Source organism: Achroia grisella, unplaced genomic scaffold (genome assembly GCF_030625045.1).
Source record: "Achroia grisella isolate CSIRO2021 unplaced genomic scaffold, CSIRO_AGI_Agris_v1 utg1186, whole genome shotgun sequence".
Taxonomy (NCBI): domain Eukaryota; kingdom Metazoa; phylum Arthropoda; class Insecta; order Lepidoptera; family Pyralidae; genus Achroia; species Achroia grisella.
In genome coordinates this window covers 4,567,006-4,584,262 of record NW_026712592.1, presented here as the reverse complement: position 1 = coordinate 4,584,262, position 17,257 = coordinate 4,567,006, and the positions used below count along the sequence as shown (strand labels likewise).

The 17,257-nt window shown below is 33.2% G+C and overlaps 1 protein-coding gene across 1 annotated transcript; it reads left to right on the top strand.

The window, feature by feature from the left end:
* The first annotated feature begins 1,606 nt into the window (after window positions 1-1,606).
* LOC131853526 (uncharacterized) lies at window positions 1,607-13,992 on the top strand. The gene is made up of 4 exons (XM_059204443.1): window positions 1,607-1,809; window positions 6,552-6,690; window positions 7,177-11,055; window positions 11,216-13,992. Exons 2-4 carry the CDS (start codon window positions 6,568-6,570, stop codon window positions 12,086-12,088), a joined length of 4,875 nt encoding a protein of 1,624 aa, XP_059060426.1. The 5' UTR covers window positions 1,607-1,809; window positions 6,552-6,567; the 3' UTR covers window positions 12,089-13,992.
* Window positions 13,993-17,257: the final 3,265 nt, after the last annotated feature.

Genomic DNA, 17,257 nt, shown 5'->3' with positions numbered 1-17,257 from the left:
CTGTGTAACAAATTTCATTATAATCTATAGATACAGTAAGTTTCACGGGAAAGTAATAAACATCAATATTCACACAAACTTTTGCAATTATAATGTTTCCAGGATGTATGCACCTAATTAATTGCACAATGTGACGACATTGTGCAATTAATTAGGTGACTATACTAACTGTAACCAGCGGCTTCGTCTATTTATTGAGATAAAAGATAGGCAGCGTAGCCTATGTGCGTCTTCGTGACATAATCTATCTTCACATCAAATTTCATTAAGATGTATTCATCCATTTAGTTTTATGAAGGAAATACTTTTGCGTCTATATTAAAGGTATTCTATTACTGTATGGATTTTTTTTAATATAGTTAAAAATCAATTATTTCAATAACGCGCTTCAGAATACGTAATTATAGCCAAACAGTAATAAAAATAGTCAGAAGCATTGTCAACTGCGCCTCGGTCAATGTAACTCTTAACTTCATATTTGGTGGGCATGTTCGAATCCTACCTAATAACCTACCCCGGTTACTAATTGGTCTATTAATTTGGATTAAAATTGTTGTTTACATCAACGGAGAGTCAGTTAGAAATACAAATTGACATAGTCTGGTGTTCACCAGATTCGAACTCATTACCTTTGAGGGACATGGTAAATATACGCGATAATAAGGGCAAGAGGAGAAAGGTTTTACGAGGAAAATTAGAATAAAAGATTTTATTACGTCATTATAAAACAATTAATACACCTATTTAGACAGTGCTAATGACATCTTTTTAAAAAACGAAACTACAAATGAATAATACTATACTTCTTTCTATACAAGAATCATCAGTATTGGTTAATTTAAAACTAATTGTATTGGTCATCTAGTGATAGATACAAATGCTAACTTCCTGTTCCGAAATATCGTTTTGATAAACTTTATATTCTTTCTACCTATATACCTAAGTAGGCAGATAAATGGTTGATAAGGTATCTATATATTTCAATAAACCTTTCTTTATATCATTCATTCATGTAAATACAATATACCTACTCTCACAATGAAATTTGGATCAAAAACCTGCGACCTAGATAGTAACGTTACTATATATACATTATGTGCATCGATGACCTAGCAGCAAGGTAGCAGTGGCAGGGCCGCTGTTCCAGTGCCCCAATTTACAAACGGCACAACGCGCATGCTCTGGTAGGTTGAATGATGGCTCTACCACGTTGAACGGCAATAAGTAGCCGGTTGAGGCAGACCCGCGACATTACTCCCTCCAATGTAGCGGAGTATCATGAAGTCTATTTTTATTTATTAGTCATTGCGTCACTCGTAATATCATCATGCGAAAAGTGGGCGATTTTGTTCATGACGAACTAAACGTTAGATAATTTCCCCATTTGTAAAATGTTATAATTTGTTTTAAAGTTCGTTATAAGATATGTATAGTTATCTTTATATAAATAGTACATACGTGATAGTTTAAATAAAAAAATGTTTCAAAAAATTAAAAATGTAAAATTAAATTGTTTTTTTTTGCTGATTTAAACTGGGAAATAACTTTTAGTTAAATGGCAACATTCACCCCTTTTGTTGTCCTGAAATAAAAATGGCCGATCCGTGAACGTCAAATCCTATGGGTTGATTGCTTTGGACGAAAACGTCCTGTTATTATTCGAAAACATTTCCAAAATTGTTGATTCAGTGTCAGTGACGTTAACTGAATTGTGTGTTTGTGTCGAGTACTGTGAATTTCCATTAAAACAGCACCTACACATTGGATGTTCAAACATTAAGACCTTCGTCGACGTTTTTTAAATGAACAGTACGTATTAACCATTTATATGTCTTAACTTGTAATTTATAGCAATGATTAGGCACTCTAAATACTAAAAAAATGATGTTACTAGAAGTCACATATGTATCGATTTTGTAATTCCATCCTAAAACTTCTTAAATAGTGAATAAAAATTTAGTCCTAATTTATTTCTTACGTTAAATAATAATTAACATTAACATCTAATTGCAAGGCACAGTTCTCTCCGTACTAGAGTAGAAACTTCAAATATACCAACAATTCATTTAATAATAATCAACCAAGTTACTACAAGTCTAGGCTTACTAAAAGACAAACACAATGTAACTGTTTTCCAATAATATGTTTAATTTAAAATATTGTGCCCTGAGGGTTAAAATTCCTTTGAATATGTATGAATACATTGTTAAGTACAGAGTACTGTTTAGCTATAAACATTAAATGAAAAGTTTAAATAATAGTAGGGGTATATTTTTTTAGCCAATGGTACAAGACCATACAGCCTAATCTTCAGTTAAGGACTTTAACCTTGGGTATAAGTTATACCTACCGAATAAAAAAAACCAGCTGATTTCTGTTCTTCACTAAAATCCTACACTTTTTATGTTAGTATTTTTAAGATACATTTTTCTTTTAGAAGAATTTATGAAAGAAATAAATTTATGAAAATACTAATATTATGTATTTGGTACCACAGATAATGTATTATCACATAGAAGATGTATTTTTTCACTACATAATGATATATTTGATTAATTGGGCATCAACATTGTATAAATAACAACTTGTATGCCCATTTAATCAAATAATTCAATGTTTGAAAAGTATCTAAACATATGTTCTGTGGATCATATTTTTTAACTGCCTCAACTGCTGTTTCTGTGCCTACTTCCATTACTATTTTTCTTTTCATGTGTTGACTTCACTTTTTAATAAAAAAAAATTAATGTTTAATTAACCAATAAGTAAATATTTGTTGCAATATTTTTTTTCATTAATTTTCGTTTTTAACTTTATTTGTACTTATAAAATAAACTAACACCGAAAATTCCCCTAGAAGGACAAAAGTATACATTGTAATTGTTTGGTTTTAACTACAGCTAATATATTTTATGCAATAATGAACGTAATTAATTATTTTTCTAAAGTCTGTAGTATTGTACCATTAGTGAGAGTACCAACGTGAAAGTATGTTTGTATAAGTGTTTTTTATCTTTATTACCATGAGGGTTGTCTTTATCTAAAAATAAAGCAGTGGAAAGTAGTGGGAAATTGCTAGTTTAATTTATATTTCTGCTCATAATAACAGCAATCACCTTATATATTTATTGATACAGTATATATATATATATTCATATACATAACAAACTAGCAACGCAACTTCCTTTGCATCATATTTTCTATCATTTATTTCTACATTTTTCATTGTAGGTCTGCTATAGGTCATAGTGTGATTTGAGCCCATGAAACACACACAAATAATATGGTTTTCTATTGTTATTTCTATAACAATTTTCAAAATTGGTTCACAGATATTTACATTGTGGAATGCAATATATAGACATAGAAATAATCTTTATTCAAATAAACTTAATATAAGCAACAAGCAAAATAAAAATATTGAGCATGTGATTATTTTCTGCAACCACACAAATACCTCTTATAACATTACTATAAATTATATGAAGTAGTATAGGATAGTGACTGGGAGTTCTAACAGAACATCACATCTTAAGCTAAAAATCACTTTTCAAGAGTAGATACATCATCTATAGATGGTAGCTAAAAGTTTAATTTGAATTTTTTTTATCAAGAAAATATTGTGAAATATGTGAAAAACGACATTTCTTGATAACTTCTCTATACAATGAATACACATACTAAATAGCTATCTATTTCTTTTTAATAACTTCAGTACTTTCTGCTTAGTGGTGATGACTAATCAATCAGGGCTTATTATTTTGTAATAATAGTGTAGCTAACCTGTGAGGTCTCATCTATCTATTCTTAATTTTTCTACTGTAAATTATTATATATATATGTCTTTGGCTTTGAGTGCAAATATTGTTTTTAATAAATCAAAGTTAATGGCACATTAGGTGCCTTAAGGCAATTAAGGTACGCCAAGACATGCCGAAACTAATGGTTAAATCCCGAAACAAGTTTTATTGTATCCATACACTACACCAGGAAGGGCTGGCAACCCACTTGCAATTCCTCTGGTGTTGCGTGTGCGTACGGGCGGCGGTAATCACTTACATCAGGTGAGACGCAAGCTCGTTTCTGCTATAAAGTAACATAACTAACTATACAATTTTTTCGATACTTCAAAGGCCCTGACTGTTCTCTTTTATTTAGTATGCCTCTGAAATGGCTAGTAAGCTGATAGCCCAATAAAAATTGGTAACCTATTCCAGAGGATTAAGATGTTATGCCTCTTATCCCGTAATAGCACCTTACATCTTCAATCTCTATATCACGTATTTACGTGAGATACAGGTATACAGAGGACTTCATACAAGGTCTACCAGGGTAAAACGAAGAGGTAGGTAGTGGCAGTGTTGAAATTAATCTTGAGTGTTGACGTTTATGAAGACATGGCTAGATGAACGGACGTGTTCTTCAATTAATTACTAACTTCCGGAGACGTCATGCACGGTATGTAAACTGATGACACGGATGAAATAAGGTTGGCACAATATTTTCTTCATGAAGTTCATTATGTTTTTCAAGATTATGTGACGATTTCCATTTTATATTAAACAAACCTCGAGCTAGTTAGCCTTCTTCATTAGTGTATAACAATGTATATTTGAAAACTGTCACATTAAAAATTTAATATCAACGATTGTTATACGTTGTCAACCCTCAGATTATATTACATGGGTAATGGATATTCCCCCTAATATGTACCTCGCAACCCTAAATTACCATGTGACTAATGCTAAGTCATATATTTTCAAGATAGTTGTTCAACACAACTAAATGACTAAGATTATATTTTTGATGTATACTTCACTTGTTAATAATGACGACACAGTATGAACACAATGAATACATATTATTAGATATTATAAATTTTATTTTAATGCAGATTTTTACTGCAGTAGACTAGCAGTATTTTACATATTTCTACATTCAAGTAATCTTCATATTATGTGATATTTCAGTCTAAAGGGTATTCATTATTAGATATTAGAAAGTACATATTAAACATACATAAAAACTGATACAACAGTTACTTACGTATTTATGAATCGAAGGGATCCAAAAGTGTCATAAATTCATAATACTAAAATGTGTAATTTGCGGTTCCATATTTCACCATCACGTGGAACGCCAGCTTGTTTGTTATTTTAGGTAGCGATAGGCAATATGCCTCATTCGACCTTGTGAATAGTGCTGCATACGTCTTGTTAGATTATTATCAAACTAAGTATTGAAATTCTGTGAATGAATTTATTGAATTATATATATTTCTGTTATATATATACAACATTTACACACAATTTTAATAACGCAGTACTTATGGCACTATTACTTAAAACAATACTTTTTGTTCTAATAACATATTTGAACTATGAAGTAATTCTTCATAAGTACCTTCATTACTTATTTAAACAATAAACAACGGTAAATATATTAAGAATTTGGTAAAATAGTCATATGTTTGACCATCAAATAAACATATTAAAAAGGATATTTATTAGTTAACCTTTCGGGCGCAGATATTTTATCTAAAAGTTAATTAAAATATAAATTATATTTGTATAAACAACCGCAATTTCTGTCTGAATAAAATGTTTTGTTGGCTGATAAGATTACATTTTCTTACTGACGCTAAACAAATTTTCAACTGCACAGATACATTATCAGTCCACATTTATAATAATTTGCTGCTTTGTGAGTCATACCTGCGACAAAACATTGTTTTCTTGTTTCTGCTGTTTGATTAAATTGGACTAATTTAGCCGGATTCAGTACAACACCATTCATAGGCATTGGTTTTAATTATAAATAAATAGTAATAACCAAGTATTCATAAATGTCTTCTCTGAGAAAGTTTGTATTTTATTTCATCATTGTGATAAAGAGACATCTATCTAATGCCATCCTGATGTTACGCAAGTCGATTTAAAAGAAGCCAGTTAAATAAAACCAAATTTTGTAGAAATAAACACATGTCTTAAGCTCTTAACAAATGTGCAATTCTTACAAGAGTCATCAAGAATTCAAGACGAGAGGAATGCGTTACTCATTCCTCGTGCGTGATTCCCATGGAACATGATAATATAGTGATCCAAACATCTAAGCTAGCAAACTAGTTGCCACGCCACTATAGTTCACAATTATTTGTTTTATAAACGCAAAATGAGCATAACATCTTAAAAAGAACAGCTTTGGTTCCCCCAGAGGTAAACTGTAAGGAGTTGTCTGTGGGGTAACTCAGTCTCATCTATTGAACCGACAAGCATCTTGCTTATGTTTTTCGTGTTTCGTTTGTAGGATGCAAATTAATCAGTGAAATTACAGGATAATAGGCATGACATTTTAGTCTTCTGGAATAGCAATATATGTGTAGTATATTAGCTAGTGTCCAATGATAACGTGATATTCATAGTGGTGTTCGTGTATAGGCGACGATTACCGATTACGGATTACCATTAGGATGAGCCGTCAGCAATTACATGAAAAAAATATTTGTGCAGGGTATTTTATGAATATATAGAAATATGCGATATGTTTAACAGATGTGAGTTCCGTGGCATGTGTGCCGCAAAGGCGGGGCTGGTGTGCGGCGCGCTGGCGGCGCTCGCGCTCCTGCTGCTGGTGCTGGCCGCGCGCTGCCGCCGCCGCCGCAAGGGCGCGCAACTCACCGCGCCGCACCAGGTAGTAATAATTTTAGTTTTGTGCCTAAATTGTCGTCGACGTCAGCGTGTTTTATACGTCCATAAGCCACAGTAACCGTTTACCATCAAATGGGTCGTATGCTCGTGTAGCAAAATTGACCTCAAGTTGAATCTTATTCAGGTAGTATGTAATATAAACTTTCCTTAAATCAGTCTCTAAAATTCTAAATGATAGAGAAATACATGGAGAGACAGATAGACTAAAACAGGTACTTTGTTTTGTATTGTACTATTAAAGATTCGCTTGACCTCTTACAACAAACTAATATAATTTATCACTATCGACAGATTCATTTGCCACTTGTCAAAGACCTCTGGTCAAAACGGCCAGATAAGTTTAAGATAAATGTTGATATAAAGCTAACTACGGTCTTTTATAAATAACGCGACAGTTTTATGAGATAATAATTTAGAAGGAAATTTGTAGACGAGTATGGATAATAAATTAAAGTCTTTTTGTTTTCAGGTGCATGTAGTCCGGTTCTCGTCGCCGACGCCGCCTCGTGCTCGCTTACCGCCGCCCCCCTGGCGCATCCCCGCCCCGCCTGCAGCACACTCCGCACCTCCCATCTCTACAACCCTTCCTGCTAAAGCCACTCTTATCGGTGCTCCAGCCGACCCAGACCGCGAAGCTGATCCTCCTCAAATACTAATTGTCCAAAACACAGTGCCACAAAGTGGTCCATCTACTTCAGAACCTGGTCTTTCTGAGTTTCGAGGAATACCAAAGCTTCCGCTACCTGAGCAGTGGTTGCCTCGACGACCACTAGACTGCAAATATTCAGCAACTATACCGCGACCATTAGCACAAATTGTAGATTCAGAACTAGGTGCGGATCTTTCTAGAGAAACACGTGCAAAAAAATTTAGCGCGACTAGATCGCCTTCTTTAGAAAAAGACGACAAATCTCCGTTTTTAGGTAGCGCCAAATCTGATAAGTCTGAAGTGTTTGGATTTGATCCAGAAGCTGTTAAGAAAGTTGCAAGTGAGAATTTGAATACGGAAAGTGAATCTGAAGAAGCAATGACGTCACCCAAAGAAAGCGAGAGAGGTCAAGAATCGCCAAGTAACCTTAGAAGATTTCGGTCAGTCAGTACTAGGCTGAATATGTGCAGTGTGTCAGAGAGTCCACATTTAGAAGGCCACCAAGAGAGACTAGAAATGCAAAATTCGCCAAGAATACTCGAATGCAGTTCTGCAAAAGAAAAACCTACCGGATCTAAATTTGATTTCTCACCTAAAATTTTAGCCGACTGTTTGAGTTCTCCACGGTTTTTTACGCCACCAGAAACAGTTTCGCCCGCGTTTTTTGCCGAACCTTCTCCTAAATCTGTATATTATGATAGTGTAAGGTCACCAAAATTTTTTCCAGAAACACCCCGAGAGTATTCCGATGGGCCACAGTCACCAAGAGCGCTGGCTAATAATTTAAATAGAAGTAATGGATTAACAGAGAAACCTAGTTCTCCAAGAGTTCTTAGCGCAAGACCGAGCCCTAAAATTCATAGCTATAACAAGGAAAATTACTTTACATTTGATCAAGTTAACATGGAAGAAGGAGCCACAAGAATGTCGCCCCGACCAAAAAAGTATGGCGGTAGAAATTCAATAGAGAGGGAAAGGTTTACACCACCTGCTGACAAAGAAGCCAAAAAATATAGAAGACACAATAGTTGTGACACGAATTATAAAAATATAGAATTAAATATTACTAAATATGACGATAACAAAGAAACTGAAATTAAAAACGAAATTATAGAAACAGACGTAGTTGATTGCTGTGCCAAAGTAGATTCTTTGCATGTCGACGAAAAGGCAGACGAAAAATACGAATTAACGCCAACACATTCAAATACAGCTCAAGCTAGACGACAAAGACTCAAATCGATATCATTAGATTCAGATAACGCTAAAATTATAGAACAGAACTTAGGTCTACCCATAGCGAAGCAGATGAAAGAACAAATGAATGAAGCTTATAAGAATCAAGATGTGAGTACCTCTTGTGAAAGTATGGAGAGGCATCCCAAATCGCCTATGACTGAAAGACCAGTTTTTAAATTTGAAGATGAAAGAAAGGATAAATCACCCGAAGAAGTAGAGGAAGAAGACATTAAATCACCAGATCTCATACAAAAGAAATGTCTAAGGCAGAGTTCTGACACACAGTCTTTTTTGGATATGCCCAGATTTTCTCCTAAGGAATTCGAAATCACTGTCACGACCGAAGAAGGAACAACGATATCAGCAGAGGCTCAAACGAAACGAAAAGGAAAGAATTTACGAAACCTTACCATCGATTTAACGAAACGAGACAGCGACTTGGAGAAAGAATTGTTAGAGTTTGAAAAGTTGTATACAGACGCTGAAGAAAAGAAAGTAAAAACACCCACTTTGAAAGTCAAAGCAACATCATTAGATTCTTCTGAGACTGTAAATTTATCATTACCACAAAAGAAGACCTTGGAAGTACCCCAAAATTCTGTGTCAGTTCCTAATACACCAAAACGTCAGTTGAAACGCATTTTGGCACAAAAAAGTGTAAACTCCAATTTTGTTGGAGCCAAAATTGGATATAATTCAATATTGTCCGGAGCTGAACAACGTCGTTTGTTTATGAAAGGACAGGACAGTGGTATTTTTCTTAGAGAAAACCACGCGAATCTCATGCTCTATCAACCAGGCACTTCTCGTATGGGATCCCGTACCATGGGATCTTTTGACGAGAATATGACCGATTTCGTCGAAAAGCCAGAAATAAACATATCAGGTGCCGACAGCCGATACCACATGGAATCGGGACAAACTTTAGGGTCAAATTTGTTAAATTATAAACAGAACTTAAGTGTGTCTAGTACTAATCTTAAAACATTGCCGGAAGGGGTGCCCTCCGACGATTTTGAACCCAGTGCAGAAGACGAGAAGCTTGTCAAAAAACTACACAGGAGAAATTCAAATCAAAGTTTAATGCTCAGTACACATAGTCTACAAAGCTCAAATTGTTCTTTAAGCAGTGCAGGAGCATCTACCCATAATTTGGCGACAGTCAGAACAAGCATATCTAATTTTAGCCTCAACGACTGTCGCCATAAAAAATTGTCATTGGAAAGAAGAGATTCTAATACATCTTTAATAAATACTGAACATTTAACTCCATCAACAAGATATATGTTGTGCTCTTCAAACACTAGTTTATCTGGGGATGTATCAAAGAACTGCTTATTACAACGACGGGGCTCAAATAACAGCCTTACATTAAATATACATTCTTCAAACCTTAGTAGACATTCTAGTAATAGTTCTTTAAATAAAGATGCTAAACCGGGAATGAAAAAAGGTCTTCTGGAACGTAGAAGTTCAAACACTTCACTCACTTTAAATATTAACACTTCGAATCCCCAACTGTCTGTAAATAGAGGACTGAGCATCTCAAATTACAATCTGAATGGGTCTACGTGCAATCTTAGTCGCTTTAGTAGTAATCATAGTATAGATAACACTACAGGAGAACATAGAAAAGGTATTCTAGAGAGGCGAAGTTCGAACACTTCACTTACTTTAAACATACAACCCCAGGAGCCAAGAGACTTGGACATAGACGAGAATTTAATCAAAGATAATTTAAAAGATCTGCCACATAGAGATAAACATAGAAAGTCGTTGAGTACTGAAAATTTAATACCTAAATCTTATAGAAATAGAAGAATATGTTCCACAGACAAATCAATTGGGTTTGGGTCTCATGATAATCTTTGGTCTGCTTCTTACTCAGAGCAAGATTATCCTCAAAATTTAACTTATGTTTGTGGTGACCAAGAAAATGAGATAATTTACGCATTTGGGCGTCAAGATGAAACGACATACCAACCAGGTTTCGTTCGAAATATCACTACCAAGCCTCTAAGTCCTCAAAGTACATCAGAAGACTTTAGATTATACTTAGCAAATATGCAACATCTTCAAAATGCATCAAGTGTATTGTCTAGACAGCAGTTACGAGACTTGAATGATGTATTCCAAAATGGGTACTCCAAAGTAAAATGCCATAGTTCTACAGAAGGCCAGCATTGTTGTTCAGGTCGAGTTGAGGATATAACAAAGGACAATCCGCAAATGGTTATCCCAGAACCAGTGACCACTCAACCATGCTCTGAATATCAGAAAAGTCTATTGAGGAATCTTCATCAGGAGTTTTGGGATATGCCAACCAACTTCCAAGAAAAGCCGATAGTGTCTGGGTCCCATCCAAAGAATAGATATAAGACTATTTTACCAAATGAGCATTCAAGATTCATATTAAAGGATGAAGTCAGCGAGGGTTACATCAATGCCAATTTTATTAAGGTTGGTATTGCACTTTTTTATTTTAAAGCTTATGTATTTTTATAGTTCTATATGTACTTTTAATTATAGTGTCATAAAAGAGCATGCGATAACATACATGCATAACAAGTGTATTTGTCATTATAAATAAAGATTTAATTATTTTTATGTTTATTTACAGGGGCATGAATATTCCAAGAACAGCTATATAGCGACGCAAGGACCATTGCAGAACACTATCTTCGATTTCTGGCTCATGGTCTACCAAAACTCTACATCTTTCAACCCTGAGCCCCCTGACCCTGGTCCATCTGCAGCATTGGGTGTACAAAAAATTGTCATGCTTACGAACTTTATCGAAAACAGTAGACAAAAATGCGAAAAGTACTTCCCATTAGAATTAAATGAAGAAAGCACGTTTGAATGTCCTGAGGAAACTGAAGAAGACGAAGAATTAAGCAGTTTCACCATTAAAAACTGTGGTATGGTTAAGAAATCTGGATATACCATTCGAAAATTGGATGTTAAATACCACAAAATAAAGCCCTATGACAGTGTAATAGTATATCACTACTGGTTTCACAATTGGGCTGATCACAAATGCCCTAAAGATGTTAATGCCCTCCTCAACTTAAGTTTGGATGTGTTGAAGGACTCAAACTATGACTTCAACGAAACAAATATACAAAGTGAAGACGTGTGTAAGTGTAATGATAGCCCGAAACCAGATTCAAAGTTTGTGTTTCCACCGTTAGAGAACCAAGTTGTGCCATGTGAAGTGACAGTGACAGTGACGACACCGTTAGACTTCTCCGCTGAACACCACTCGCCACCGACTATTGTGCACTGCTCAGCCGGTATAGGTCGTACTGGCTGCCTCATTGCCATACTCAATGGTATAAAGCAATTAACAAATGAACATAAAGTCGATGTACTCGGCATTGTGTGTAACATGCGACTGAATCGTGGAGGCATGGTGCAAAATTCGGAACAATATGAGCTCATACACAAAGTTTTGTGTCTTTTTGAGCAGGCTTGCCTGCCTAATTTATAGCTAGGTTAAATTGAGACTGCAGTGTCGACTGTACATAAGATTTTTAATTCATATATATGTAGGATAATTTTAAATCAAAATATATAAACACACAGAACAGAAAAAAACAGCAGAAGAGTTTACTACTATTTATTGTAATTTATGTACCAGGATTATTAAAAGTATATTGCGTAGATCTTTTATTACTTCTTTTAATATTCTTTACATTTCTTATATTCCTCAATAAACTAGATAAAAGGTGCAATGAATATAAGGCTATACTTTTAGATTTATTAGTTATTCCAGTGATTCATTACTGGGCTGTCTTTGGCTTCTAAAACAAAGATTAATTTATATTCCATTTCAGGTAAATAGTACCCACTATACAGTTTATAATGTATAGTACAGACTATACAGTTGACGTTTCAATATATACTGCATAACAAGGTCAACGAGATGACCCATACTACTTCTAGTTATTTTTGTTCTGTGTACTTACATAATCGAGTTCAAATTGTGCTTATTCCTTTAATAGTTTAATATTATAAAGTTTATAGTATTATAGCCTAAATTTGGACATATTGTGTGGATAAATCAATATTTATACTTACCTCTCATTTTATTATTGCCAATATTAACCTATTTTATACTAGACAAATATATTGATAGAAATGTTATCATTTCTATTGTAATAATGGTGTTAGTAATATTTTACGTGATATAACTTGACCATCATTAATTATGTGCTAACTAAGTGATTCTTGCCAAGAATCGCAATGTCCTGCTATGTGTCATTTGTATTTTTTTTAATTATCATTTTGCATATTAGAGATTATTTCAAATGTGGTCTGTGTGTAGAATACGGAAATTTTACTTAACAAGTTTAATATTGTTGTTACACAAACTCTGCAAACCTTATATCATAATTACCACAAAGATCTAGCAAGACCATTATTTTATATAAATGTTCCTGTTTAAAATAATAACTAAGTATATTATTTTTCTTAATGGTTTCAATAGAAAAAAATATATTTATCTGTCGTCTACATATACAATGAATTCATGTGGCCGTGAAATGTACTGAAACCAAAATAGAATGAAATTCTTATATATTTTAATTGATAGATAGCAAATTAATAGAGAAGTGAAAAATCATAATAAAATTGAATAATTTATAATACTGGAAAATATATAAAACTAGTGTACTGATATGTCGGTCTTCATACCGCAAGTTTTCTTCACTAGTTTTACAAATCCTGACTTCAAGTCTATTGAAATAAAACGAGTAAAAGCTTTAAGGTAATTTGTGTTAGTTATAATGTTTACTTTATTTTGCCCATCTTTACTGTATTAATTTTAATATAAAAATAGTATAACCTAAAACGTAATAATTGTTTCATGAAGGTTTATCCATAATGGATTATAGTAGTTGAAAATAATAGTAATATTGCATCAAAGTATAATATTGATTTAATCTGAGTTATCACCTCTTCATTTGTTTTTATTTTGTCGTAGAATATTACGTCACACCTAACGCGTTAAATTGGCGGTATTTAAATTGGTCATTTGAATTCGCTATTTCAGAAAATATTGTAAATGACTCTTTTATGGTGTAAAGTAATGTAAACTATCGAATAAAAAAGTACCTGCATACATTAATGAGGTAACTTTTTATTATAATTTGTGTACATGTCTCATATGGAATAAATGTGTGCTGTACACATATATTTATATGTTACAATGTCAGTTCAAAGACTTGTTGAATTGTCCTCAAACGATCACTGCAAATATAACAAATTATTATTTGTAGTATGCAATACACACAAAACGACTGTAGATACATTTTTAAAGTACCTTTACTGTGTATTGGATATAGTGCAATAGGCGTTTTGCCAACATATGATTCTTATGTGTCTCAAGGCTATTGGAAATGTTAAACTTTGCTTGGGATCTTGGAAAGTTTAGAAGTTTAGAGAAATAGGTTATTGTTCTTTACGACATCGACAATTTATTTACAGTGAGGGTTATGCAGTTTACATGTTTATAAAGTTGATGGGTATGATCACGCTGTGCCTGACCTATGCAATGCAAGATGGCGGTTACGTTCAACCACTGACCGTTTGTTTACCATTGCCGTAGAACTAGGGACGGCGACAGTAGTATCATACGGTATATTATAAAACCGCCCATAGATAATTACACCATTACGAATACACAATACGCAAGTAACACAAATCAATTTGACACGTTTAACTATAAGACAAATAATACACTTAAATTATTTTGTTCTACAAAAACTGAAACTAGTTTTAAATAAATGTTTGTTTTGTCAGCACAGTGCGAAATAAATATTTAAAGTGATTAATTTAAGTTATGTAAATAACAGTTTTACAATTCATTAGGGACTTTACGGAGCTAATTAGATATGTCTTAATCTCTAGGAATCCAACTAAATATTTTACACATTAGATTTTAAGTATTACCCTATTTTACTTTTGGTAACACCACAATATGCCTACATTATTACTACTTTGTGATGGCTATCTAATCCCATTAGTGTTCTCTGTTTTGCGGAGAACAGATTTCGTTTTTTTTTTCAATCTATCGTGTTAGTCCCATATGAACTTTGATTAAACCGTTAGCGTAGGCGGGTTCATCATTCCATTATCATCCACAAAAAAAAATCATTTTCCTCCCCTTTCCAGGCGATTAGCAGCATATACGATTAATATATTGTATTAAGCATGATCTAGTACCTGGGTATACGGAAATTCCTAAACATATGAAATGAAGTCGTATTACAATTTCCTTATACTACTGACAAACAATGACACCATTAAATGTCAATATTAATCTGTACGTCACAAAACAATGTTCAATTAACATGGCCGTAATATTTACATGCATTTTATCTCCGAGAATTAACACCGGCAAATAAGAGTTACATGTTTGTTAATAATTGTGTAGAATTAGGTAGATTCCATTTTCAATCGACCAACCCATCTATTCTCCACTAAACATACACGGCACCCATGTTCAAAGAATCTTAATTTAAAAAACGTTGAAGACCAGTCTAACTCACTCGAGAGACCCGAGGTTACTTGTCCCGGAGTAGACGCTTCGCGGGCAAAGGGGAGATTTCTAATCATATTACTTTAGATACTTTGCTTCTAATAAGAATAGTATTATTCAAGCTATTAGACTTTACAAAGCGAGTCTTAAGAGATTACGATCAAGATCACACTAATCCTGACAGTAGTGAAGTTATGAGAAACTGAAAATAGTACAATAAATTTGAGCAGGTATACTAAACTGACGTGTCATCAGTCATTTCGCCAAAACATGAATTCATTTGTTACGTAACTATATTAATAAAATATCACAAAGATTATATTAATAAAATAAGACAAAGAGTTTTTATAACGCAGTTTGAACATATGAGATCCTTATTGACTTATTTGTTTCTTTTTATAATCTATATTCGGAAACCTTTGGTTTGTATTTGAGCCTATTACCTATGTAGGTGTAATATTTGAATTTTAATAATCATAAGAAGTGGATGAACTCAAGTCCGGTTAGGAAGGCTATGTGTCAAAAAGTTCAGTAATGTTTCAATTACGAATAAGCTGAATACTTATATCTGGCTGTATAAATAATAGTTATATTATGTGTATCTAGTTACAAATTATATTTATGTATATAGATAAATATTTTATATTTTTTTGTTATTTATTTTTTTGTAAGCATTTAAGGGTTTATTGTAAATATGAGTGTTAAAATGTAATTTTTTATTATTCTTTAATAATTTATGTGAGAAATATAAGCATAAAATTGTACGTATTTTTTATTATTTGCTCTTTTTATTTTAACATTTGTCGTAATTTTCTGACATCACGTAACGTCATAGCTTGTTATATTGATTTAGAGGTGCTTTGCGGAATCAAATTAAATAACATGAGTATTTAACATTAAACATTACATATTCTGTATTCGATCGCTGTACCGTACTTAACGTAATGTGCCATCTTAGTAAATTGAACCAAAGAAACTAAATTTGTACGTATAATTAGTAAAAATCGCGAAATCTTACCACGTTATTTTTATATTAAGTTCCCGATATTTCGGCAGTGTTTCAACCGCCATGATCACGGGTAAACTTAAGAGCAGCGGGTAGATAGTAGATAAAATCTTTTTTATGGGCAGACATATGCGTCTACCTTTACTCATCTTCCCGTAAATTCCCGTTATTTTTACTATACTGCGTAGCATGGTGCGAATGACAGTTTATTATATTTTTATGCCGCGTCAAATTTAAAACAATATATAAAGTAGTTTTGATTCACTGTTCGTTCTATAGTCTTGTTCTTTGCACGCATAAATATATATTTATTATTTTTTATTTAGGAACTTGATTTTAATTTATTGGCCCATATTACACAAGGATAGTATTAAGGGCTATACATGAAAGTGAACAACTCTTCCAAATTTGCAAAATAGACGATATAATTAAAAGTAGATATTGTATATTACCTTTAAACAATCTATGCGGTTAGGTAATCGGTTTAGTATGTGAAGTTGAAAATTATTTTTGATATTTCCACTTTCACCAGGAAACGTTTGGTGGAAATAATTACGTTATATAAGTTTCTATAACCTGATAGAAACTCTGAAAACTGGTATAGGTATATCCTTTACGACTAACCTGTATGTTATAGAAAAACACATGAAGTACATATATATATAAAAAATATATCTGTGGTCACTACAATGACCAATACAAACCGAAGGCGTAGCTTAGCCTATTTTTTTTATTTACCGTTCAGTGTTCTTCGCAATAGAGTAAAGTATAGTTTAGTAATCGCGGCGTCTTCCTCTTCAGTTGTCATATTTTGCTTTGGTCATCCGTATGGACTTCTTTATGACATGTGACAAATATGACTATCAGGTTATAGGGTCGTTAACCTGCGGTGGTTAATGGCGACACATTCGCAAAATTATGGAGCGACAATATTAGGTGTCATGTACCGTCTAATATTTTTATTTACATTGTCCAGTTAATGCGTTAATATAACTGTTGTAATATACAAGTAACCCAGTTGTTTTACGAATAGTAATTACATCAAACATGAGCCGGCTTCTCTAAAAAGAAATTCCGATCCAATGACATGGAACTGCGCTGTCTTTTTCACT